This window comes from Osmerus mordax, chromosome 10, assembly GCF_038355195.1.
Source record: "Osmerus mordax isolate fOsmMor3 chromosome 10, fOsmMor3.pri, whole genome shotgun sequence".
NCBI lineage: Eukaryota > Metazoa > Chordata > Actinopteri > Osmeriformes > Osmeridae > Osmerus > Osmerus mordax.
In genome coordinates, this window is record NC_090059.1 from 9,867,558 (window position 1) to 9,893,240 (window position 25,683).

Consider the following 25,683-nt stretch of genomic DNA (forward strand, 5'->3'; position numbering starts at 1 on the left):
TGCATTTATTGGGTCCCTCCCTCTCCTGGGGCTACTCAAGATTATAGATAAAATAACATCTGGCTCCATGCTGGAGCTTGATGAAAAGTTTGTTATGACTGGTCACATACATACATTTCACATTCCTTAAAAACATGCAAACACACCTGAACATTGTGTACTCTGATAACCCCACACCCCTTTAGTCCAGAACAGACCAGAGTTCCTCATCAAAGCTCTTTCCATTACCTGGCCATCGCCTCTCATCTTTCCTTCCCCGCACACTCATGACCACTCACGCACACACAAAATATACACATATGCTCACATTCACATGTTTATGCTTATATATTTTAATAATAGATCTGTTAATATAATCTGTAAGGATGAAAGTGTGAATAACAAGTTTTGTTTACTAAGATAGTGTCAGCAAACGAATTATGAGTCATTGAAGAAAAGTAAAAAAGTAAAGGGAAGGCTGGTCGTGTGGGCATTTGTTTTCCTATTAGTGGTTCACCCTAGTGATGGACCACTCGGCCACTACGATTACACTGTGGAATAGCTATAAGACTGACTGTTGTATGCCATAGTCGAAGCTGCCAGCAGATGGAAGTTGGCCCGACTGTTTCAATTGTGTTTCGGAAATCCGGTTTGCCCATTTCTCAGCCTCACCCATGACAATTCATTGTAGGATGTCTCGCAAACGAGACGAGGATGCATAACGCTACTTTTGGCTTCATGGATTATTTATTGACGAAGATAGCTATCAAGGTAGGATAAGTTATAGCCTAATAGTTTAACACGTTATTTCGGTAGATACATATGGCGATACAATATTGATAATTTTGTACATTGATACGGAAATTTGTTGGAGTGACGTATTACTGGATTCACTGTCCAAAATGTCAAATTTGTAGGACAACTATGGGCGCTGCACTGCATTCTGTTGCAAAGGGGAATGAGCTGTGGGACTCATTCATTCGTGGTTGACCGTGTGGCTGATTAAAGGGGGGAGGCGGACTGGTTATTAAAAAGGCCGAGGCAGGAGAAGGCTGATCTTAGTTTCTAACTCTGTGGAACGGGGTGGCTGAGCGTTCGCAGTCCAAATTACTCTCTTACTTGAGACTTAATTTGCCATTCACTTCGTAATCAATTTAGCCTGTATACGTTTGTTCTTACTGCAAATAAACTGTAGTTTATTACACCCCCGTTTATGAATGATACGGACAATTGTTTCTCTATCATTCTCTAGCATATATTATACAGTACAATTAAAACGGAAAGATGAAAAGAGGGTTGAGCTTGTTCTCCTGTGCAGCAGGGAGTTGTTCTTGCCGACACGTCCCACCTGCTCGGGTTCCGTCTCCACCCGGTTTCAAGGTTGTTTCTGAAAATGAAGAGATAGAGACACAAAATACAGCCTTTTTCCCACACTCTGTGGTCGAAACTGAATGTTTAAGCCTAAGCACACTTCTAAGTTTCATAAGACATAACTTTAATAAGCACAATACATAACTTTAAGACATGCATCCTTCATAAAGTCGTAGAACGTGATGCATTCGGTGATTAAGATGCCACAAATATTAATAACTGGGATTATAGATAGTGCCGTGCCCGTGATGCAGCTGGTGATTACAGTTCTAGAATTGTACTGTAATGTATTATAGACCTTTTTAGATTAACATTCTAGAATTTTAATTCGTCAAGTTTGGTCCTTGAAAGCTTCCCGTTTCAGACGCGCTTGTTGGAGTCAACAAGTTTAAATTTCCTATAAAAACGGGACGAGTGGGTTGCTGCTGTAAAGATAGCTACTAGTACTGAGCCTTTGCAGGTCACGTGAAAAAGGATCCAAAGACTCGTACCCGGCAGATGAACGAATCGTTCGCCTCCCGACCGTGTCTTCGGATCAATGTTTCGTTCCTCTGCCAACCGAGTCCTCTGATCAATGTTTCGTTCCTCTGCCGGGTACGAGTCTTTGGATCCTTTTTCACAAATAAAAAATATGATTTGCCCCCCCCCCCCAATAAATCACTGTAAACATAAGTACATTTAAATAATATTAATAATATACATATCACAATGTAGGCTGTGTTACAGCAGTAATTTTGGTATCACCCTCAGGAATTGCTCTTGAGAAAATGTCATATCATTGTCCCCCCCAAAATTGATAGCAGATTTTCGCTACTGCCTAGGCCTACAACTAACATAGTAAAATCTTAACGTTTATCCAAATATACAAAATAATATGGTGTGTATCTACTGTGTCTGCATCCTGTATGTGTGATCTGGATGGGCTATTTTTGTTCCCTCAGATGAACAGCATTTTTGTCCTAAGCAGTGTATCATTGCTCTTGATCAGCTTGATCCCAGATACAAGTAGTGAATTTACAACTAAAGGTAAGAGAGTGAAAGACTAACTGATATTTTGGAACCAAGGGTGGATCTAGTGGCATTTGCATTTCATTTGGTTTATTTCATGCAGTGTCTTAGCACATGTTCCTCACAGAGTGCCAATATAAGATGAAGACATTCAACGTAACACATTGTCAGTGCTTCAGTGTGATGGGAGGAGATGAGCCCCTCTGTGAGTCTGGGAAACCACCTGGAGGTTGCCACGTTCAGAACACACCTGAGAAGTTATGCCTCAAATGGCGTTCAAGTCAGCATTTGTCATGTTGGATGGGCGATGAAAACATCCTTGTCGGTAAGACTTTCTCTATAATTTACTTTTGGCATGTTTGAGTTTATGTTGTTGGCACAGTCCAGCTAAGTGTTTTCATTGTGATTAAGTTCTGTGCATTTGGAGCACAACTGATAGTGTCCCAGATGACTATATTCTGCTCATAGAGATAAAGCAGTGGAGCAGAATGTCATAATACAACCTGTTTGGTGTGTCTGTTGCATTTAAAAGATTAATGTATTTATGTGTAGGCTATGACAGGATGTCCATTAACTGAGAAACGTGTGAACAATGAAAGTTTATATTAAGTGTCTTTCCATCCTGTCTTAGATGATGAATATGGAATGTGCGCCCATGACCAATCAAGTAAGACAACTTTATTTGGAAATCACTTTGGATTAAAGAATATGCTCATTTAATTAAATGTCAAATGTGAATCTGAAATGTTATCTGATGGTTGACTTAAGTCAGTCAACCATGGTTGACTGAAGTCAGTTCAAGTACATTCCACAATCTCAACATTAATTGTGTAACGTCTTCTTTCAGCCATTAGCTGTAGTAAGGAGCTCTCTGAAGATGGTATGTATCAGTAATTTATTCTGGACACTGAGAAATTAAATATGTGTATATAAAGTATATCTAGATATATATACATATTTAATATACACATATTTAATTTCTCAGTGTGGTTGTTGTTGTTAGACTTTGTCATGGCAACCCCTTGCATAGTCCCTGTCAAACAGTGGTTTGTGAGAAAAAGTCGTAAAAATGCTTACTCACCTATCAGATATGAACTCTTTGGTTTGTGACTCATAGATCCATGGTTGCGATTTAGTTTTAACTTTTGTAACAACAGAGTGGTTTTTAATATGGAAAGGAAACATTTACAAAAGACCATCATTTGGCTAATCAACTTGTATTGACCATTAATGGGTAATGCAGATGTTAAGCCTGGATTTGGGGTTTCTTTCAAAATAAAAATGTGTTTCAGGGCCCCAGGAAATAAATCCTCCTACAGCAAGTACTAAAGCAGTCACATCAGCTGCTGCACATCATCAGTTTGGTAAGTAGTACACTACATGACATCGGTCAGGTTCTAGTCAATTCAAATGTTTTAAATTTAATTGATAAGCAAATACTTATGTAGTATGGTACTTAAGATCATTACTAATTACGATGACAGGTACGCATCAAATGACCCCACGAAGACGTGTCTGTTTCTACACAAAGTTTCAGATGTAGCCTTTAAAAATGGATCAGCGTAGCTCCACTCATGTTCAGAGTCATTGTGAAATGGCCACTCTGACAATATAAATATGACAGAATTTATGAATTGATTTAGTTTACAATGGTTATTTGTTCATGGAAGCCTATCAACGTATTGATAAAGAAATTGAGGATAAACCATTATGTGTTGGACCTATTTTCATGACAAAAGCAGTTATACAGACAGCTCGTGAGTAATGCTTTTACGACAAATTAATGGAAACTACGCTGATTATAGAAGGGACGGAAGGGTTCCGGTAATTCACTATGGCATGCTACAACTTGTACAGTCCAAATCCTATGCTATTCTTAAATCCTTCTTCTGTTTTTCAGGTACCAAAATAATGGCTTCTTACAAATTTCGATACATTTTTACGGACCATGGTACACATATGGGAGTTTTATTTTACTAATTTTCAAAGATTGTAACTTGAATTGAAAGAAATACCTTTAATAAACAGTAGATGGCAATACAAACCAACATGTCAACTTTTTCCATCACCTGGTACTTCCTTGAGTTTTTCTCAATTGTTTACTCACCAACACTGGAACTTAAGACACAATGACCAAAAGCTGAAGCACATGTATTTTAATCTACCCAAATTATGTTCAAATAAACTTTTTTTAAGGAACAATGGGCCCCCCTGTTGGAGCTGATGCCCCCACGACCCAAAACCAGTTTTACAAATTTAATTTAATTAATTTGTAATTAATTTCACAAATTGTAATGATTCTAAACCATACTTTTTGTAAAACACTTCATACAGTTCTCTAAATCACAGTTCTTAGGTCAGTGTTCAATTGGTTCTTTTTTTTTTGGCATATATTTTTCAAAGTTAAGATGGAAATTCTTTCACTTAAGTGTATTTCCTTTTCTGGCACTATCTGTAAGACCAAATTTATGGTTTAATAAACACTACACAATCTTTTCAAGAAGATTTGCTAATTGCTAGACTGATCTCAAAACAGTGGTACAAAAGACTTAATAAACTTAGTAAACAGAGTGCCACTACACTATCCAAAAGCTGTACCTACTCATCCCTTAATTTAATTTTCCTAACAGTTACAGGTGCACTTGTTTGTAGCAAGCCTAAAATGAAAATCTAATCTCTCACCTCAACAACCTGTTTCAAATTCCTCCCCCTGTGTGTTCCTTCCTCCCTGCTGCATATTGAGCAGTTTGACAGAGAGCCCATGCTTTACAGACCTTGTGATTGACAGCAACTTCTGCTGCTGGTGTGTCCATGTGTGTGTGTGTGTGTGTGCTGCTTGTTTAAGTGGTGTGCCTACCTACACTGTGTGCAGTTCTTTGGGGAAAAAGACCCTCTCCCCAACTGAACCTTTGGACCAGTCTCTTTCCCAGAAGTGGAATTAGAGGCACAACCCCCATCCGCACACCATTCTGTATTTACTCAGGGGTTAATACATGAGGTGGGGTGAGGGGGATACCAGGACATGTAAACCCCCTCCCCCCTTCTTCTTTGTCTCTTTATTTACCTTCTTCATCTCTTTCTCTGTCTCCTCAACTTCATTTCATATTTCATGTTGGTAGTCGTTTGTTGTCGGGTTGTCTGGCAGAGCCACAACCTGAACCCCAGTGACAATATGAACCCCAACATTTGTCAAGAGAGGCTTCGCAGAAGCAATGGAGGGAGAGAGAAGAATAAAGAAAAGTGGGAGAAAAGACAAGTGAACGAGTGAAAGAGATGGAGAGAGAGAACGACAGAGAGATAAAAAGCGAAAGAGAGAAAGTGTGTGTGATAGAAGAACAGATTGTAACATACTGACTGTAAAACAATACTCTTAATGTGTATTTAACGCCAGTAAAGCAGCCAGCATGTAATTGACAATGGACCAAAGGCAAGAGGCAGCTGAGGGAGTAAGGGAGCATAAGATAAAAACGAGAGGGGGCTGTCCTTACTTGTTCTCCAGTGTATGTTTGCTAGTTCCAGGGGGAGGAGGCAGTGTGTGTGTGTGTGAGAGAGAGGGAACCAGAGACACAGAGAGAGAGGCACACCGAGAGACAGAGTGAGGCAGTCAAACAGAGAAAGTCAGTAAGGGAAGCTCCACTCTTCTCCCCTGTCCAGTGCTCTAGTTCAGGGACCATGCTGCAGGGGTGTCATTTAGCCTGGCTTGGGGCTCTTTTCCTGGGGCTGGCCAGCACCTTGGCTGGGGCCTCTGGTTTCCAGCATCACCGCTACGAGGAGATGGTGCGTGCCATGTTCGCCGTGCAGAGCGAGTGTCCTTACATCACCCGGATCTACAGCATCGGCCACAGCACTGAGGGACGCCACCTTTATGTCCTGGAGTTCAGTGACAACCCTGGGGTCCATGAAGCAAGTGAGTACATCTTTAATGTAGGGTTAGGAGTGTGAGTAGAACTGTTATTGTTGTCATATATGGATATGTGTGTGTGTGTGTGTGGGGGGGGGGGGGTATTCATAGGTATATTGTTTCCTTTATTCACTATCTTATTGCGGTACAGTGACGTTGTTTAACATTAGTGTCCCAAAATGGGCTCCAGGCTCTCCACCTCTTGTGGCATCCACTTATTGACTGCATGTGAAGAGCAGAGTGTTTCTAGGTAGTCAGAAGAGGAGAGAGAGAGAGCTGTGCAGGCAGGAGGCAGCTTTTATATGGGGGTTGAGGGTTAGCCTGGAGAGATGAAACGGTAACTCCATTTTTGGCTGTCTTTGTTTTAGCATAGTTGTGTAATATTTCATTCAGTGTCAGTCATTTGATTATGGCAACAAAATCAACACAGTTTGAGTAGTAGCTTTTTCTTGGAAAACTGATGGATGTGTGCCCACCCCCATACTAGGAAAACAACAGAGTAAGCTTTTTGTGAAAGTTTTTAGCACTTAAAATGGAAAGAGTCTCCCTGTGTGTCTGTGTTGAGTGGTTTCACAGTTATGTCTACTGTCAGGGGAAAGAGGAAAGAGCCAACAGGAGAGAAGCTTGTTTGAAACATCTGCATTTCATTTCAAAACCCAGCTTCTGATTCTGTACGTTCTGTTTGATTCATGTCAAACTATGTGAAACGGCCAGGAGAGGAGAATTTGGACTAATGTTTCTGTACAGATCTTGTTCTGTTAATCACTGAAACCTCTGCAAGTCTCAGCACAGCCACTAAATCAACATAATGGAATTTAGTTGAGCTCTTTAGATGATCTGCGTGCTCTAACTGACTGCTGATTGATGGTATTTTGTTTCTTTTAATGTGGAAACCAGTCACATTTTATAAACTTGTTACATAGAAAGGATTAAGGTAGCTGTACTCTCAGAACAACCCAAAGTATGGACGGCATATTCAGCATTCTTTAGTGCAACAATATTAAAAAGGCATTAAATAACTGATTGCAATTTATGATGCCTATAAAAAATTGATATGATGCCTATATAGGCATCAATTTATGATGCCTATATAGGCATCAATTTATGATGCCTATATAGATGAATAGCTGAGAGCATGCCTCTGGGTATCATTTTTTGGCCGGGGCTGAGCTTGCATTTTTTCACCCCAAGTGGAGCCTTCCTTTAGTAGAATGGAAGGATGTGCGCGTGTTCCAGGGCCGAAGGTAAGAGAAGTAGAAAAACAGGAAGTGTGTGGATAGGCAGGAGGAATTGCTGGGTGACCCTTGTCTTGGTTAATCCAATACAGGAAGTTTATTTTGCTGATTTGGTCACGCGTTGCTGAGTGTGGTCATTCTCGAGCCTAGCCCCTGGGAGGCTGACTTTGTATGCTGGATGTCAGTCCAGTTGTGGGCTTATTAAAGCTTTAGGGTCTGTTTCCTGGGCAGAGTTACGCTAGGTAGAAAATATAGGCAGAGGTAGACACATTTTTTAGAAAAAAAATCGTCTGTAGAGGACGGTTGGCTGCAGGAAAACTGGCATAAAGTATCACTGGGTTGATCTCATTCTAGATAATAATCTTGAAAATAACTGCCCATGCCCAGGATGTCCATCAAATATAGTGATCGAAGATTTGCTCCTTATCAGGGTCTGTTAGATTTTTCTTTAACAAAGGCAGAATTTTCCAATATGCACACACCTATTCGGCAATGTCTTTGCTTTATTGTGTAGGAAAGAAAAATATTTTACAGACTGCTCTTGCTTTGTTAGGAGTTGAGTCTGTTGCAGACTCCAAAGAATAGATGTTTTTGTGATAACATCCGCTCCTTCTTCTGTGGTGAAGGTGGTGGTGAGGTCCCATAGGGAGTGCTGGTGGTCAGTCTGTGTTCAGCTGCCTTCAATTCAATAGCTATTTGTCGAGACAGTCTGTTTAGATAGGTGGCTAAACCAATCAATGAGGGATTCCCCAGGACAAGCAGATGAAATTAACCAAAATAATCTACTCAAATTACTGGCACCCTAATTACTTGTGTCTTGTTGTTAGTTGTGATTGACTTTGTAGGTATCATCAGCACTTGTGTCATTTATATAAATCTATTAGCCTTATCAGTTTTTGGATTGTGCTACAGTGTTTTATTAATCGCCCTAATTTGGGTGTTACTTTTGATGCTACAAATACCCCATGTATTGACATTTCTTGAATTTCTTCGATTATTTATGCTACTGAGTAGATGTTGCTTTCCACGTCACAAGAATGTCACTGTCCTGATGACACTATGCTATTCAGTGCATGTGACAAATAAACCACGTTGACTTTGACTTGGCTTCATGCACTTACCAGACTGCAAATTGTTTTCGATAAAAGTGTTTGCTTAACAGCATGTGTTTTGCTGCTCAGAGTCCTGTTGTTAGGACTGTAAGAAATGCTTGGTCTCTCTACAACATTTCCACGCTGCAATTTTGTAGTACTGCTTAATGAGCCTCAGGGTGTATGTGTGTGTGTGTGTGTGTGTGTGTGTGTGTGTGTGTGTTAGAGAGTGTGTGTGTTCACCGTGTTTGCACAGGGGGGTCACTTGTTTTCAGTTTTTGCCTGCTCTGCATTCTAAGCGGACGTGACCCTCTCTGACCCCTGGTGACCCCTCTCCCTCTCTGATTGCTCGCCACCTGACTCATGTTTTTCCAGTGGAGCCGGAGTTCAAGTATGTCGGGAACATGCACGGGAACGAGGTCCTGGGCCGCGAGCTGCTCATCCAGTTGTCCCAATTCCTGTGTGAGGAGTACCGGGCAGGGAACCACCGGATCATGAGGCTGATCCACGACACGCGGATCCACATCCTGCCCTCCATGAACCCGGACGGGTACGAGGTGGCAGCCAGGCAGGTACGCTGATGCAGAGCAGACTGCAGGGGCGGGCCTGCGGAGGGTGGGGCATGCATGAGCACACACGTACACACACACACAGAAACACGCGCGCACACACGTTGACGCGCACAGAAACGGACACACGTTCAGAAACACTCACACACACACAGACACACAGACACACAGACACAAACAGGTGTACAGAGCAGTTTTTCTCCATGTCTATTATCATCTCTTATCTACCAAATCCCATGAAGAATTCTTGGCATCCTCCAGAGGGTAATTACATGAGCCAAAAAACACTCACATGGTTGCAGACACACACACACACACACTTCACACACCCACACACACACAGCATCTCTTTGAGACTAATTACAGTATATATAGAGGGACACGTGGTGGCTGCTCCTCTCTTCTAAACAACACACACACACACACACACTGCAAAGTGGTGAACCCATACCACAAATTGGTGTAAAGCGTTCAATGTATGTCAACAACCCTAAGTAAACAACCAGAAAGTCAGCAAAACACTTTTCAAACACACTGTAGCAACTTACTCATCACTCCAAATAGAAGCACATGTATTGTAGAAGTCAATATTGAATTAGGTTCTAGCATTATTTAAAACACTAGCCTGTGCTTTCCCACTAGGGTTAAGACATACTGTACAGTTCATAGCTGTAATAACTACACACGTTGGTCTGCTTTTGGTGCACAGGGTCCTGAGTTCAATGGTTATCTGGTGGGGAGAGGGAACTCAAGGGATGTGGACCTGAACCGGAACTTTCCTGACCTGAACGCCCTCATGTACTACTACGAGAAGACCAACGGACGTAATCACCACCTGCCCCTGCCCGATAACTGGGAACAACAGGTGGGTTATTACTGGGCTTCCAGACACTCAGCCACACACACACCTACACCCACTCACACTCCATTCCACTCCATCACACACACACAACTCAGACACCCCTTCAGACAACCTCATATTATCCACAGATATCTGCTTACCTCGGAGCAAGACTGGGTTATGGCATGATGGGGGAGTGTGTGCTTATGAGGGAGACAGTTGTTTGCTATGTGTTTTCTACTGTTCTCAATAACAGACATGCTGACTGTCTGGGATACATTATAGTGCTGTCTTGGATTGTGTTGACGTACATAATGTATGACCTGTGTCAAGTTACCTGAGTGGTTGGTGATGGGGTGTATTTGGGAGGGCTACCTTCTCCCTAAATCCGGTTTTGGGCAGTTTAAGGCAGAATGATTGGATGATTGACCAAACATAAGCTTGTCACAGATAATTGATGACATAACATGGGTAAGCCTATGTATGTGTACTGTGTGTGTGTGTTTGTGTGCTCTATATGCCTATGTGCATGTGTGTGTGTGTTTGTGCACATGGCTTAATATGAGTGAGCTTGCACATGTGTGTGTTTTGTGACTACGTGGGTGGTGAGGGCTATGCTTGTCTCCCAGTGTGGGGTTAAAGCTCTCCAAGCCAACTGTGTTGTTCTAATACTAGGTCAAACATGGGCCACAAGTCCCTCCAGAATCAAGAACAGGCACAATACGTTAGTTTACACAAGAGCTCAATGGCAAGAGCCACAGAGATTTAGGGATCCAGGTCCTGCTAGGGCCCCCTGCATTGAAGTTTTACTGTACACCCTCAACAGTACACATCCCTTTTGTCAAGTACTTGCAGTATGGATTGAATTGTATGGTACAAATGAAAGCTAACAGTAAAAACCAATGTCCTTCACACCTGACAAGAGATGGGGTTCACAGGACAGAAAGCACATTTATAGGGACTTCCTCTTGGCCTCGGATGACGGACAAGTGGCGATCACTGCTCTGCCAAGTTTGTTGGCAGGGCAGTGGTGCTTTATATAGCAAAGGTCAGCTAACAGTAGTTATCTACGCCGCGCACAATGATGGGATCTCCCCTGAGATCCGAAGGAAGTGAAGCGTGAAGAAGCCCTGGTCTTACCAGACTTCAGGGAGCAGTGGACTAACAGAGGAATGTGGTTGGATCTTATGAGAGCTTGGTGCCTCTTGGTCCTAATGCTTCTTAAGCTAACATATAAGGCCAGCTTTGTCCCTGGAAAAATGGTCTTGGACACTGCACTGTCAGACATCCACTGCCGCACTTTAGAGTGAATAACTGAATAAAAACAGAACATAAAATCACTGCCTGCCTACAACAATTACTCACATTCATATTATAGGGCTGTTGTATGTATAATCAAAATTCTATTTGTCTGACACAGTTATATATGCTTCCTGGGTATCCATACATGGTTCAATTGAAATGTTTTTTAGAAAAATGAGCAACTGCACTATGGACAGACAGGAGCTGGTGACATTCTTGGCATCCTTTTTCAGTCAAGGTTATTTTCAAACAGTCTGTTCAAGAAATAGTTGTAGGCTACCACCCACAGACTGTGCGTGTTCGTGGGATAGCTTACAGTATTTACTCAGCGTCTCACAGGAAGGACACTGCATTGCATTGCTTTTGCGTCACGTAACAGTAGTTCTTAGCAAGAAGTGTCATTTCAAAAGCCCTGAATTCAAAAGGGATATCTATTTGTTGATGTAAAAGAAAAGAAAGTCACAACACTATAAAATATATTTGAATTATAATGGCGCCTGTTTGTTTTTGCGTATAGGCATGCACAAGCATGTTCTCTGTAACGCTAACCCTGGTGACAGGATAGGCCAATGGGGAGCCTGGTCGTATATTAAAATCCACAGATAATAAATATCAGCCAGCCTAAAAACAGACATGGACTAGGTCAACATTTCAACCTGTGCCCCCAAATATAAAAACCTACTCTCCAGTTGGATTGGACTTGAACCAACAAAGCAAGACATACGTTTATTATTCTTCCTGTGGGAGACCTGTCTCAGATCTCATTGGGGCTCAAGTTAGCAGAGCATTGCTAGTACACCAACCTAATGACGCCGGTAACACACAGGGGAGATAGTAGGTCTGAACTGATAAGACTGGAGTTGAGTGTAGACGCTGGTCAAGAGGTGGATTAGAATTTACTTCTGAAAACTTAAATGTACTTTCCAGGATCTCGTGCTAGCGCTGACTGTAGGTGAGGCTAATGTAACAATGAAAGAGAAACAGGAAAACACAGAGACAGAAGAATAAGGAGAGAGAGAGAGAGAGAGAGGGAGAGAGGGAGGGAGGGAGGGAGGGAGGGAGGGAGGGAGAGAGGGAGAGAGGGAGAGAGGGAGAGAGGGAGAGAGGGAGAGAGGAGAGAGAGAGAGAGAGAGAGAGAGAGAGAGAGAGAGAGAGAGAGAGAGAGAGAGAGGGTGGGAGAGACAGAGAGAGAGAGACAGAGAGAGAGACAGAGATTACTTGAATGGTCAGTGGAATACCCTTCCACCTCTAGCTGAAGCAAGTTTGCTTGTTGTTGAAGTAATCCATCATCACATTTCTTCCCTCTCCCAGGTTGAACCAGAGACCCTTGCAGTGATCAAATGGATGCAGAACTATAACTTTGTCCTGTCGGCTAACCTGCATGGGGGGGCCGTGGTAGCTAACTACCCCTTCGATAAGTCCCGGGACCCCCGAATCAGGGGCAGGACCACCTACTCTGCCTCCGCTGATGACAAGGTCTTCAAGAAGGTATAAGTCAGAAAATGTGAAAGATTAGAAGTGACTGAATGTCAGGCCATTGTAATATGTGTGTACGTGTTCAAGCTTCAACTTCAAGTTTGCAATGTGTACAGCTACATTGGGATTTCTAGTCCTGCTCCTCCCAGCTGTTTCCTATTGGTCGATAAGTTCAAGATCCTAAAGTGTGTATGTGTATGTGCGTGGGTATGTGCGTTTCTTTACAGTTGGCCAGGACCTACTCGTACGCCCACAGTTGGATGCACAAGGGCTGGAACTGTGGGGACTTCTTTGATGAGGGGATCACTAACGGGGCCAGCTGGTACTCTCTGTCTAAAGGTGAGCAGTTTCCCTGTGGTACACAGTCTCCAGGATAGGGCCAACACCAGCTCATGAAAGGGACCGCCAAACCCACAAACTGTTCAGCCAAGACCATAGTTTGACTAACAGTTTTTTAAGTTGAGTTTGATTGGGGTGAGATAAGTTCTCATTTCTTTTTGACTAACTTCCAGTGCCACTGAGTCGTGTAAAGAAGAAAATATTGTGTTTTATGTTTCTCGTGTTGAACTGTTTTGAAGACTTGTTATTTAGTCAAAGACTCATGTAAACTCTCATTAGGTAAAACAACCTTTTACTTGAGTACTATACCTCGTCTAGACTCTGACATTTATGGCAAGCCCCAGAATTCTTTTGGAAAATGATTTTGTTTGCTTTACATGTAGTTGGCATGATACTTACAGTGCTGTTTACTCCAGCATTGGAATCGGACGATGTGAAAAACGCCCACAGCCTCATTTGACGGGCTTGTGTCATATTTACTCAAACAAATAATTTCTAGGCCACAGTTGAGCCATCTCAGCTAATGTTACTTTCTAACTTCTCACCAGTACTGAGCATGTGTAACATGTTCTCTTGGTGTACCACGCTGAACATAACTGAGCAAATGTTCCAAACACAAACAATCCTCTATTTCATTAGTATAGTGTAGTTATGTCTTTCTTCCATATGTGTCTGTCTACAGGCATGCAAGACTTTAACTACCTCTACACCAACTGTTTTGAGATCACGCTGGAGCTGAGCTGTGACAAGTTCCCGCCAGCCTCAGCCCTGTCCAGGGAGTGGCTGGGCAACAGAGAGGCCCTGGTCTCCTACCTGGAGCAGGTGAGAAGTCTCCAGGCTAGAGTTCCCCTTCACAAGCCAGGGATGTAGGTTAATAACCGTCTGAGAGAGGACATGATAATACTGATATTGTTCTCTGGGAAGAGATCCGATGTTATGGCTGTGAGAGGACCTTGGTGCGTTGGCAACATTCTCCTGTCATGAGGTTGATGTTATGGTGCCGTGCTGTCGAGATCCTACTAGGCAGGAAAGAGGCAGGTTTGCTACTTTGTCAACACATTGCGTAAACCATTCAGAGATTGCCATTGCTTGCTTTATCTTTGATTCCTACTCATCAAGAACTAGTTCTAGTCAAGAACATTCCCAATAAGCCCATACAATTCCCACACACACACAGACAAACACACACACTACAATTCCTGTAGGATTTGTGCCTTCAATGACGGATCGTGTTCCTGAAACATAGTAGCAGCACCAGGCTCAGGAGATACGTTATTTGACTCCTATTGTGCCGTTTGAATGAAGTACACATGAACACTCAGTCCTTTAATCTGAACAACAGTTATCCACAAGTCGTCGTATAAAAGCTACTTGTGTTTCACAGTTACTAGCAGATCAGTGTTGCCTGGTAACAACCCTGTACCCTAACTTGTCCTTTACCTCTCCTCCAGGTGCACCATGGGATCAAAGGCATGGTGTATGATGACAACAACAACCCCATCGCCAGCGCTGAGATCTCAGTGGCTGGCATCAACCACGACGTGACCAGTGGTAATGAGAGGGCCGGGGCTTGATGTCACCAGATATTTTTATTGTCCAGTTACTTTCAATTTCATATCAATTTGTTTCTGTGTCACACGTTTCAAGTACATCGGACATGTACGTTTCTTTGACACCTATTTGAATTTTAGGGTTTTAAGGTAGTGGGAATGACGAGTTTATCAGGGCATGTAAAACGCGTTGAGTTAGAGCTCTCTCTAGTGGTGAGTTACTGGAAGCAAGCTTTAATGGAGCCTTTCCTGACAGATCAGTAACATGAGAAAAACGTTAGAAATACTAACATACAATACAGTGCAACCTGGTTTTGGATGGTATGATAAAAAGGTAGGAGATATCTCCCCTCTATACTAATTTGCGTGTTAACATGACGTGATCTGTTGATGCTGTTTTGAAGGTGTGGATGGAGACTACTTCAGGCTTCTATTGCCAGGGACCTACACTGTCACAACGAATGCAAATGGCTACCTACCTTCAACCAGCACGGTCACAGTAGGCCCAGCCGAAGCAATACAGGTACGTGGTTACGTGTGTGTAAGTGTGCGTGTGCACATTCATGCTGAGTCATTCTTTCAATGAATTTTTGCCTATATATTTCCATTGGTTTATATTTCCAGCTTCATTTTTACCTGAAAACGGCCCCGAAAGACAACAACCTGAACATCAAGAATAACCACGGCAAGAAAAACCTCTCTTCTCCTCCTAAGATCCCTGTGAATCTGGGCCCAAGATGAGCCATGGACTGCAGAAGTACAGTAACACAGTCAACCCACTAGCTAGAACCAAGGCTAACAGGTGGACCTGCACACAGACTCCCACAAAAGCACATAGTACAGATGAACAGTGAACAACAACTTTTATGATATGATTACTTGTGTCTTTTATAACCTGGTTGTCTGTGTAGATACATAATAAGGGATTCAGTAATGACGTAGTTATTTTGTAAGCCTCATGTATTTATGTATTAGTATAATTTTACTGTACTGTATTCAGTGATTTTAAAGTCAAGGAAAACGGAATTGCTTATGACTGTAATTTGATGAGAAAAAAAGAATGACAATAAACTCTGTTCAGTATTTTTATTTATTTCATCCGGCATTTTATAAATGAATCATGGAATTGCACTTAGATATGCAACATAAAGATGCAACGTTTTGTATTTTACACCAAATCAATACTGTCACTGAGTTATTGATGTAATTGGTTTTAAAAAGATAAGCAAAAATAAAAGTTTCTATGATTTTTATCAAACATACATTTTTGAATTTCAGTTAGTTAGCAACATTTAATACTGTCCGGTTATCCTTTATCACTTTTGTTATAGAGGCCAGACCAAAGTCTCTGATCAACGGGCTTTTGTACCACAAGGTGTCACTACAGTCCTGCTAATTAAGTGTCTTCCCTCGACGATTCACGGTAAAGACTGAACTAGATGTGTCAGTGTGTTCGGGACTCATCAGAAGACATCGAAAATGATTGCTCCAAAGGGTGGTCATTGTGTAAAATAAAAACTCCATTTGAATCAACTTACAGCTTCTCAAAACGGGTGCTGTTTCAATGACCCTTCATGCTTCCATCGCAAGGATCCATTAGAAATGTGGTCATGTTCCTTACAGATGGCCCTTATTCTATAAACAATTCCACTGGGCTATACATTTGGATGAAACAGGGGCTCCAGTCTCTGCTTTTGAAAGAGAATTTTCCACTTGTTTTTTGACCACCAGCTTCCAAACACAGTTCAACAATAGCCCACTCTGACAAACAGGAAAGAGGAAAAACGTACTTCAGTGGGAAGACTCAACTTGTGACTGTGAGGTACAACTCCACTGGAAGTATAGACAAAGATAGCGGGGGATTGTTTTCAGACCATATTTATGAATATAAGTCATTCAAAGTTGCTTGTTCGTAAATTACTGTATTTGATGACCAATAAACATCCATTACTTCGACTCATACTGTAAATATCCTCTGATAAGTCAACCACTGGCATCATGACACACAATGTATTTTTTTCAAACAGAGACTGTAACCGCTGGCCAGACAAAATGAATGATGATAACAAAAGACCCACATGGCCTTTTTCTCAGTGAATACACCACTGTATGATGACCACAGTGTGACTGCTCTATAGTCTCTTCATTCTGGTGTTTTCTCAAAGATATTTGCAGTGAGCGTGTGCATGTGCATGACAGCATGTGGGCATAGTAGGGTTTGTGTGTGCATGTGGGCGAGCGAACAATTGAAAACAAATGTGTGTGTGTGTGTGTGTTTGTATGCCAGCTGGTTTGTAAGTGTGTGGTCAAATGACTGTCCCGAGACGCGTCAATGGGGCCCACACAGTGCCAGTTTGATGCCAGACCGCCCCTGCAGAGCGTATCCCCACTGGTTGAGTCAGCATTTACAGTAAACCACTACACAGGGCCACATAGCATCGATGGAGAGCAGTGTCAGTCCAAAAGATAAGGGTTTATGTGAGTCAAAAAGTCATGTGCAAGGACGATAAATATTATGGTATGATGTTAGGAATGTTTCGTCTAATTTGCCTCAGTGATGTATAATGTAAATTAGAGCATGTTTTCTATGTATATCATATTACGGACAACTGGTCATTTGTAATTACTCCATAACACCATAAGGAGCTTCCCTGAACTTGAAGTAAAGTCAATCTTCACTATTCTCATTTTCTCTGACAACACTTTTCTAGACAGACCTTCACTGACTTCCTCCAATTGTTTGGTGGACAAAAGGAAACTATAATTACGGCAGACATAGCATATTTATGTACAGTTCACACCAACTCACACACACAGTCTTTATCTCAAATACAGTCATTTTTACCGTCACATCAACTTTAGAGAATAGATCAAATTGTAAGCTTGTATTGTCTTTAAACCTAAATTAAAGCTGCAACCATGCAGAAATACACCCTGTGGAAGAAATTCTGTCAAATTGAGACAAAGGCAAGATACAGAGCCAGAAATATTTTCAGTCTCTCAGATAGAGAAAATTCCATCTGCATGAACATTCCTTTTTTGATGGTTAAGTAAGTAGAACTTTGAATATGAGACTGCAGAAATCTGACTGAGTCTGACAAAACTGAACAATCGAGAGTTCATCAAACAGAAAACAGCCACTAAAGCAGCACTGGTTGTTTTTTTCCTCTATGCACGCAAACACACGCACACACACAATTATGATAGATGATCATCATGATTAGAAACAGATTGTTATAACAAAGGTTCAAGCAAGTGCCGTAATTTCAGTTATTGCTGGATGCCAGTTTCAAACTGTTCAGACTCACTCATTTTGTATTTGGACCGAAAACAGGGTGGGGTGGACAGTCACAACATGTGCTGACCTGTGTCTGATGGGAGTGAACAATGTTGAAAGCAAAATGGGTGGATTGAAAGGAAACACTGCCCTGTGGCTATAATCAATTTGTCCAACAAATATATCAACAGAGTATGAAACATTTATCTCAAATAAGACAGTTTCCAGCCTGAAATTACTAATTTTAAATCATTCTAAACAATCAAATTAACTTGGAATTATACCAGGGCCTGGTTGCACTATTTGATACTGTCCATTATGCATGTTTTTAAGTTTGTATCTAGTTGTAACAAGGTTTCTAAAGATGAGTGAGAACAGTGAAGGTAGAGTAGTGACCAGGGTTATCACAATATATCCATCATGGTTTATTGGTACCAATACCAAACGCTATTGTTGAATTTATCCACAAGCCAACTCTTGTCTTTTCATTCAGGCATTGTGAAGGCAACTCTGGGGTCCCGTTGGAAAAAAAGGAGGCGGTGGTGTGTGTGTTGATGTCAGCATGGAGCGCACGGAGGATCGACCCTGTGACTCTAACTTCTAGGATATGACAGCTGATTTCGACAATGACACTGTAGTTACCAGCGTCCGTAGACAGTCTGAGCATAATGAAATACAAAGTAATTCAGTATATTTCTTTGTAGCTTGACAAAATGAATTTGCTTAATGTTCGAAGGCGTCTGATGGAAATCTAGAGACACTAACACAAACCCCTAAACGGCCAAAGTTCTTGCTTCACTGGATAATAACTGTACCGTGTAACGTACAGTATACAGGACAATCACGTAGCGTACTACAGGTAAGATAATCCTGAATCATGTTTGTTTGTTTATTTTTATCAATGTTTAAACAACAAATATATTCGCTTGTAAAGCTACGCGTCAAGTCGGCAACCATACGAAGAAACGTCAGTAGCTAAACCCAACAACAGGCAATTTTGCTTTTGAATAACTGTCCAATTATTCCTGCAATGCTAAAGGTCTAAAACACAGGTTATCATACGGTATGTAACTCGATGTTAAAACATTTTACGCAATGTTGATGCACTACCTTCACATTTGTGATAAGATAGTCTTGGTAAACTCTGTGTATGCGTATTCTATCAAACTTTTTCTATTGGATTAAGTAACATAGGCCACTCGAAACAACCATAGCAACTGCATTGCTATGTTGGGGAGCAAAAGTGGACGTGGCCAGACTGTCTAAATTATAGATGGTGGTTGTGTCATTATGACAACTCAACTTCCAAGTTGGCCACCAGAGAGTTGAGATGTGTACCTTTTTAGTGGATCACCTATTTGTCACCAGTTGTTCCACCGGGTGTATACACGTAGGCCTACGTAGATGAATCAATTCCCGTAAGAAAGATCCAGTAATAGATGTACTATTACAAATCTACGACAAGTTTCACAGCCATGCCAAGTCGGAATCTAACGTGCATCAGGGCCATTGATGCACCTCCGATTTCCACCTGCCCTGGAAAAAGAGAGAATAGGAAAGCAGGTATTCATAAACGTCCCTTGAGCTTTCTGTTTGAAGGGCTGGGGATAGTGTAATCGTTTAATCTCCCATTTTATTAAAAGCTTTTCCTGTTTGTCCCGTTCATATGTCTAGTGCAGATTTTTGGCAAATTCTGGCATGATCCCTTCAATATGCCTGAACCTCTCAATATTTTCTGTGCTAGAGTATAGAGATGTTTCTGATGACGGGTCTATAGCTTACTATGCAACTGTCCCTTGCTAGACTGGGAAGGTGCATCCAGTTGCAGCCCCTTAATGTTGTATCCGGTCTGCAGTCCATTGATTTACAGTGGCATCCTTGGTTATCCCTACAGTGCAATAACCATTGAATGAGACTCAATTGTTGGCAGCCAGTGATCATTTGAGAAGAAACTATTTGGCCGAACCTGGGGTAGCTAAATTATTTATTAAACTTAGTAACAGTGTCTTGTAACATTGTGTGGGTCTGTAAAATATGCAGTAACATATAGCCTATATAAATGAGTCTAAACATTCAGGACCCTGTAGTGGTTTAAATACAGTCTATTGGATGAATTTTGTACTATACTGTACTTCTCATACAGATAAATAATAGATACATGTAATCAAATGCTGTATTTACAATGCTTAACTGCAGACACTACAAAGCTTTGCCATGGAAGGCAGAATGCATCTTCTTCTGCTGTTGAGTCTTATGTGGTTTTGATTTAGCTTACGCAACAACCAACATAGATCTGGAGGTCCTCGACAAAAATCAAGACTAGAACATTCCTTGCATTCCACAGAGCGCAGAAGATCAGTTCACGCAGCTGAAAAGCAAATGGAATTAGCGGAAAGAAAACAAGCTGCTTATTTCACCTGGGGAATGAGATGTTCTGCTAATGCTGAAAGTTAAAGAAGAGGAAGAGCAGGAAAGTGGAAGACAGAAAGGGCAGGACTTTTGATTACACACTTTTGTCTTTATACTATGTTCGTTTTGACCTTTTTATACACACTGTAATGCCCTTGTAGACTCAATGACCATATGCTACACTTACGATATGCCCTTTGGTACATCAATTTGGATAAAGGCATCTACTAAATTGATAGTTATGTAAAAATGTAAGGATAAGTAAGGATTCAAACATTTTGCCACAAAGCTACTGCTCCAACACACCTGATTCAAATGAATGGTCGTTATCATCAGGCTTCTGCAGAGCTTGATAACGACCATTCATTTGAATCAGGTGTGTTGGAGCAGGGAAACATGTACAACACACAGGACAGTGGGCCCTGAGGACCAGGGTTGAAGACCACTGCTTTAAAGGGTTAGACACACCTAAAACTCTCTCTCAAGTCATACGCATAGAGTAGACTTCAATGTGCAACATGGGATGTGAGGCAGACAGGCAAGCAGCAAACCACACAGACATAGACAGACATATGGATAAACATCATAGACTCCACAATGATGCAGTGCTTTGCATCATCGGAATGGGTCAGTTAGCAACAAGTTAGCCCACTAGATTGTCTTCCGTATGCTGTCCACATGCATGCTGGGAAATGGCCTCATGCTGAGATAGAGGAGAAGAAGAAGAAGAAGGGCCAGAATGAGTGTGGCATTTGGAGGACTTGCTTTCCCTTTTGTCTACCTGTCTGAAGACAGAGAAGAGTTATGGTGGGTAGTGGAGGGTCCTTTTTTTGTTTAGAGAAGGAGAGAGGGGGAGCTGGAGAGAGACAGTGAGAGAGAGTGTGTGTGCTCATTTGGTCCAATGCCTAGACCAAACAAATTAGGCCTATTTAGCATGAGTGTGAATACCGAGCAAGCCTTGAGAAAGAGCATTATGCTTCTCTAGTACGATGAGGTCTCCTAGTTGTCCACATGTCACATTACAGAACTATACACAATGTTCCTACAGCACCAAGCAGCATTTGGGATTAGCGAGGTAATTTTAGTGTCACAACGGTGGATCACTTCTTACCAGGGTACATCACAAACACCGCCCCTTTGATGAGAAAGCGCTCACCGCTAGATTGGGAAAACCTGGGTTGAGTTAACAAGATGGTAACCAGCGTCGTGACACTGCTTGTGTGGGATGGCGGTTGTTAGGTTTAGTGAAGCCAGCTAACGAAAAGAAATCCTAGGTATGTTGAACTTGCTTTGTAGTACAAACCCTTATTTCTCTTCTTCAAAGCCCTATATTTATATCTGAGGATACTGAGAAGCCAAGTTATGGGAACTTGTGGGTTAGCATGACATGTTTTAAGAATAACTACATATCTCAAGGCCTGTCTCCAGGATATGTCTGACATTACCCTGACATGATTAGACCCTTATTGTGGAACGACAGGAATGACTTCTACACATAAACAGATCACAGAACTTTACAACGCTACATTTACGTGCCAAAAGATGACAAATTCCCACTTCACTTGGTGTTAAGAAAACCCTTAAAAAGTATGAGGCATGTTATATTTGCCAAAGTTTTAGCTTTGTAAACTGTTTCACAGAATCTTGACATGAACCACTGAAAAGAAGTAACATCATCAATGCTAGTCCTGAATTCAACTTTAGGGTGTGGTATATCTTCGGACACCTCTTGGGGCCTTTAGGAAAAACCCAATGCCTTCCAAACATAACCCTGTCTCCATGGCAGCCTCGTTATGGGCCTGCTAGCAAGTCCGTATTCATCCTGGAGGTGGGAATGTTTATGGAAGAGAAGTGCTCTTCCCCACAGTGTTTGTATTTGTATGTTGTGTGTGTTTTGTATGCCATGGTTTCCATCCAAAAATGCTCCTCTCAATCTGGGCCAAGTGTGTGTGTGAAAGAGAGTGTGTGTGTGTGTGTATTGGTCTACTTTTGTGATATAAGACTAAATATACTCTCACACACACAGTTGGAGAGTGGAATGAGGAAATACTGGGAATGTCGATAGAGAAGTAGAGGGGGAACTAACACAGATATAAATCTAGTGAAAAGAAAGATCTGGAGACAGAGTGAGGACATGGGAGGGGGGAATGAAAATGGATTCAGAGAAATGCTCGATATTCTGCTCCAGAGAAAGAAGAACAGATAATCGGAAGGCGGTCTTGAGAGTGAGGGAAGTAGTGAGAGAGAGACTGATCAAGAAGTGATACACAGAGAGAGACCATCAGTAATGATAAACAGGCTGTGTGTTTTCCATTGGGTGTTTCTCAAGGAAGTCCCCTCTACATACTGTGGTTTTCCCATGAAAGAGTGAAAGGGAAAGAGGGAGGGAAAGAAGAGGGGAAACAACCCCAGGGTCTAGTCCAGTCTGTAGGGGTGGAGGACTGGAGAGGTAGGATGTGTGAGAGGGGGATGAAGGTGGAGGACTGGAGAGGTAGGATGTGTGAGAGGGGGATGAAGGTGGAGGAGTGGAGAGGTAGGATGTGTGAGAGGGGGATGAAGGTGGAGGACTGGAGAGGTAGGATGTGTGAGAGGGGGATGAAGGTGGAGGACTGGAGAGGTAGGATGTGTGAGAGGGGGATGAAGGTGGAGGACTGGAGAGGTAGGATGTGTGAGAGGGGGATGAAGGTGGAGGAGTGGAGAGGTAGGATGTGGGAGAGGGGGATGAAGGTGGAGGAGTGGAGAGGTAGGATGTGTGAGAGGGGGAGGAAGGTGGAGGAGTGGAGAGGTAGGATGTGTGAGAGGGGGATGAAGGTGGAGGACTGGAGAGGTAGGATGTGTGAGAGGGGGATGAAGGTGGAGGAGTGGAGAGGTAGGATGTGTGAGAGGGGGAGGAAGGTGGAGGAGTGGAGAGGTAGGATGTGTGAGAGGGGGATGAAGGTGGAGGACTGGAGAGGTAGGATGTGTGAGAGGGGGATGAAGGTGGAGGAGTGGAGAGGTAGGATGTGTGAGAGGGGGATGAAGGTGGAGGACTGGAGAGGTAGGATGTGTGAGAGGGGGATGAAGGTGGAGGACTGGAGAGGTAGGATGTGTGAGAGGGGGATGAAGGTGGAGGGATGACTGGACGCTGGATTCTCCCCTATGAGGTCAGCGGATTAGTAATGGTGGAAAAAGGATAAATGATGTCTGTGTTTGTTCTCGTGCAGACATGTTCATCTGCTAGTTTGACTTCCTTGTGTGTGTGTCTGAGTCAGTCTGTGCGGATTTGCATATGTCCTGGTGAATATCCATGTCCATGTGTGTTCGTGTCAGCAGAAAGTCTGTGGATGAGGCCTGCATGACAGTGATCCAGACGAAAGACGAGGAGTACCTAAAGGGTTGCCAGGTTTGTAGTCTTTAAGCCAAGTTAGTCTAACTTTTTTCCAGATGTGTTTGTGACAATAGCTGAAGTCATGATGTTCTAATCTCATTGAAATGCACATAAAGTAGGCTGTTTGTATCAGGAGACTGCAAGTGCTTTCGACTGCCAGATCAAATCAAATTTAAATCAAATGAACTAGCCTAGGCTATATAGACAGCTCAACGCTTTATATGCCACGTTATGCAGGTCTGTTGGTAATGTTTACATTAAATAAGTGCTGTATGAAGGTGTTACAAGCCTTTCTAAAAAACTATATTTTATCATGTTAGTCTTATAGGCCATATTTCTTTTAAAGAGTAGACCAATCCATTGTGCTCACACCCTAACTAGACTTAACTCAGATATCCATTTGAGTTGCACTTCCATTGTTACAAGACACATGAAGTCCCAATCAGGAGAAACACTGGACCTATGTAAGGAACACTCAGAGGCACGGCTAGCTGGCTGAGTCCTTTAGACAACTGCTAGCCAGACAGAGCTCTTGTTACCTCCTGATCACACAGGCTGAAAGACCACTGAAAGATCAGCACAACTGTCCACTGTTTCATGTCCAGAATGATCCAGAACCTGCCGCCACCTGTTGGGACACGTTTGCTTTTAACTGAATAAGTTTCAGTGGATGCAGCACTCTGTAAGGGAACACATTGGCCCCCAACAATGAGCAGCTGGTAAACAAGCTATGAGGAAAATAAAAAGACAACAGTGGCCGAACCAGACCCCTCTAGTGAGTTCTACTGCTGTGTGTGTGTGTCTGATGATGTAGCTCAGACAGAGAGAAGCTACGGCTTCATTGTTGGCATGAGATGGGTCCTGTTCAATAAATAACATGGCTAGTCAGCAGATCAAGTTGCACACACAGTCCAGCCCCAAACAAATGCACCCACGGGAGACACAAACACACACAAACACACACCTCTGTAACCACGTTTCCCAAAGTAAGGTCCTCAGTATGGTAGAGTCTTGGTCAACATTCCTTCCCATGAAAAAAGGATGATTGGGCAAAGAGGATGGGATGAAAACAGAGCCAGAGTGAGACACCGATGTCTAGTCAGGAGAAGGTCAACGTGGATAGGCGCTCAACATGTTGGGTCTGCCTGCAGGAAGAGACCAATCCTAGGCACGTTTTAGAATTCCTGAGTACTGAATACCGAGCAAGATTACAATCATTTCCCCCCAAAATGCTGATCTAAAATCAGTGTTTTTCTCAGACGAGAGGTTAGGAAATCGTCTGTGAAGGCTGGCCCTAGGGTCTTATTTAGACAGGAAGTGGTTTGATCATTGTCTGATAACCCTCAATAGAAGGAACACACACACTCACAAACACTGTCATTGGTTATGCCCAGTCACCATACCCCCTATGTGTTAGACACAGTTGCTGCTCTGTCCCCCTGTCAGCTGTGATTGTGAGTGTGTGTGTGTGTGTGTGTGTGTGAGTGTGTGAGTGTGTGTGTGCAGCCTATGCATGTGTGAGACCTCTGTTGACTTAGCTGTCTATCGTAACCCTGCTACTTTCTCCAGTATGCTGCCAATTGGCACCCAGTCTCAGGCTCGTTCTCTCTCTCTCTTTCTTTCTCTTTCTCTCCTATGCCCTCTGTCTTCTTTATCTCCCTCTATGATGAGTCATTAGCTGATCAACTGATGCTCTCTGCCAGTGTGGTCTGTTGGCTGGTCTGTTGCTGTGCAGCTCTGATGAATGCTGTCTTTCTATGAGGGGCCTTTTCTGGGTGGAGAAATAGGAGTCATGCCTTGTGTCTTATCGGGATCATAAATACAATTACAACGTGACTGTCTCTGTCTCCCTCAGATGGTAAGGGCTGATTTCCCCTGAAGGATATCCTAGCCATAATTCACTCTGGTTCAAAGTTAACCCTTTTGAGTTGCTAGAGGCTCTCCCAATCTCATGATAAAGGGGAATTA

General features: G+C 42.5%; 2 protein-coding genes across 2 annotated transcripts in view; both read left to right on the plus strand.

Moving 5' to 3' along the window:
- The first annotated feature begins 5,513 nt into the window (after positions 1-5,513).
- On the plus strand, positions 5,514-15,924 carry cpn1 (carboxypeptidase N, polypeptide 1). Its single transcript, XM_067245056.1, has 9 exons — positions 5,514-6,265; positions 8,961-9,157; positions 9,864-10,019; positions 12,609-12,785; positions 13,001-13,112; positions 13,795-13,934; positions 14,564-14,663; positions 15,067-15,185; positions 15,287-15,924. Exons 1-9 carry the CDS (start codon positions 6,031-6,033, stop codon positions 15,401-15,403), a joined length of 1,353 nt encoding a protein of 450 aa, XP_067101157.1. The 5' UTR covers positions 5,514-6,030; the 3' UTR covers positions 15,404-15,924.
- Positions 15,925-18,684: 2,760 nt separating this feature from the next.
- Positions 18,685-25,683, plus strand: part of dnmbp (dynamin binding protein) — a 39,070-nt gene continuing 32,071 nt past the window's right edge. The window contains exon 1 of the mRNA XM_067244651.1: positions 18,685-18,798. The gene's annotated coding sequence lies outside the window, so the exon portion shown is untranslated. The remainder of the gene's footprint in view (positions 18,799-25,683) is intronic.

Bases quoted from the DNA above. Each gene is read 5' to 3' on its own strand.
- cpn1 (XM_067245056.1), top strand. From the start codon at position 6,031: ATGCTGCAGGGGTGTCATTTAGCCTGGCTTGGGGCTCTTTTCCTGGGG. The intron at 9,158-9,863 runs GTACGCTGATGC...TTTGGTGCACAG, and splicing joins ACGAGGTGGCAGCCAGGCAG to GGTCCTGAGTTCAATGGTTA. The intron at 10,020-12,608 runs GTGGGTTATTAC...TCCCTCTCCCAG, and splicing joins CCGATAACTGGGAACAACAG to GTTGAACCAGAGACCCTTGC.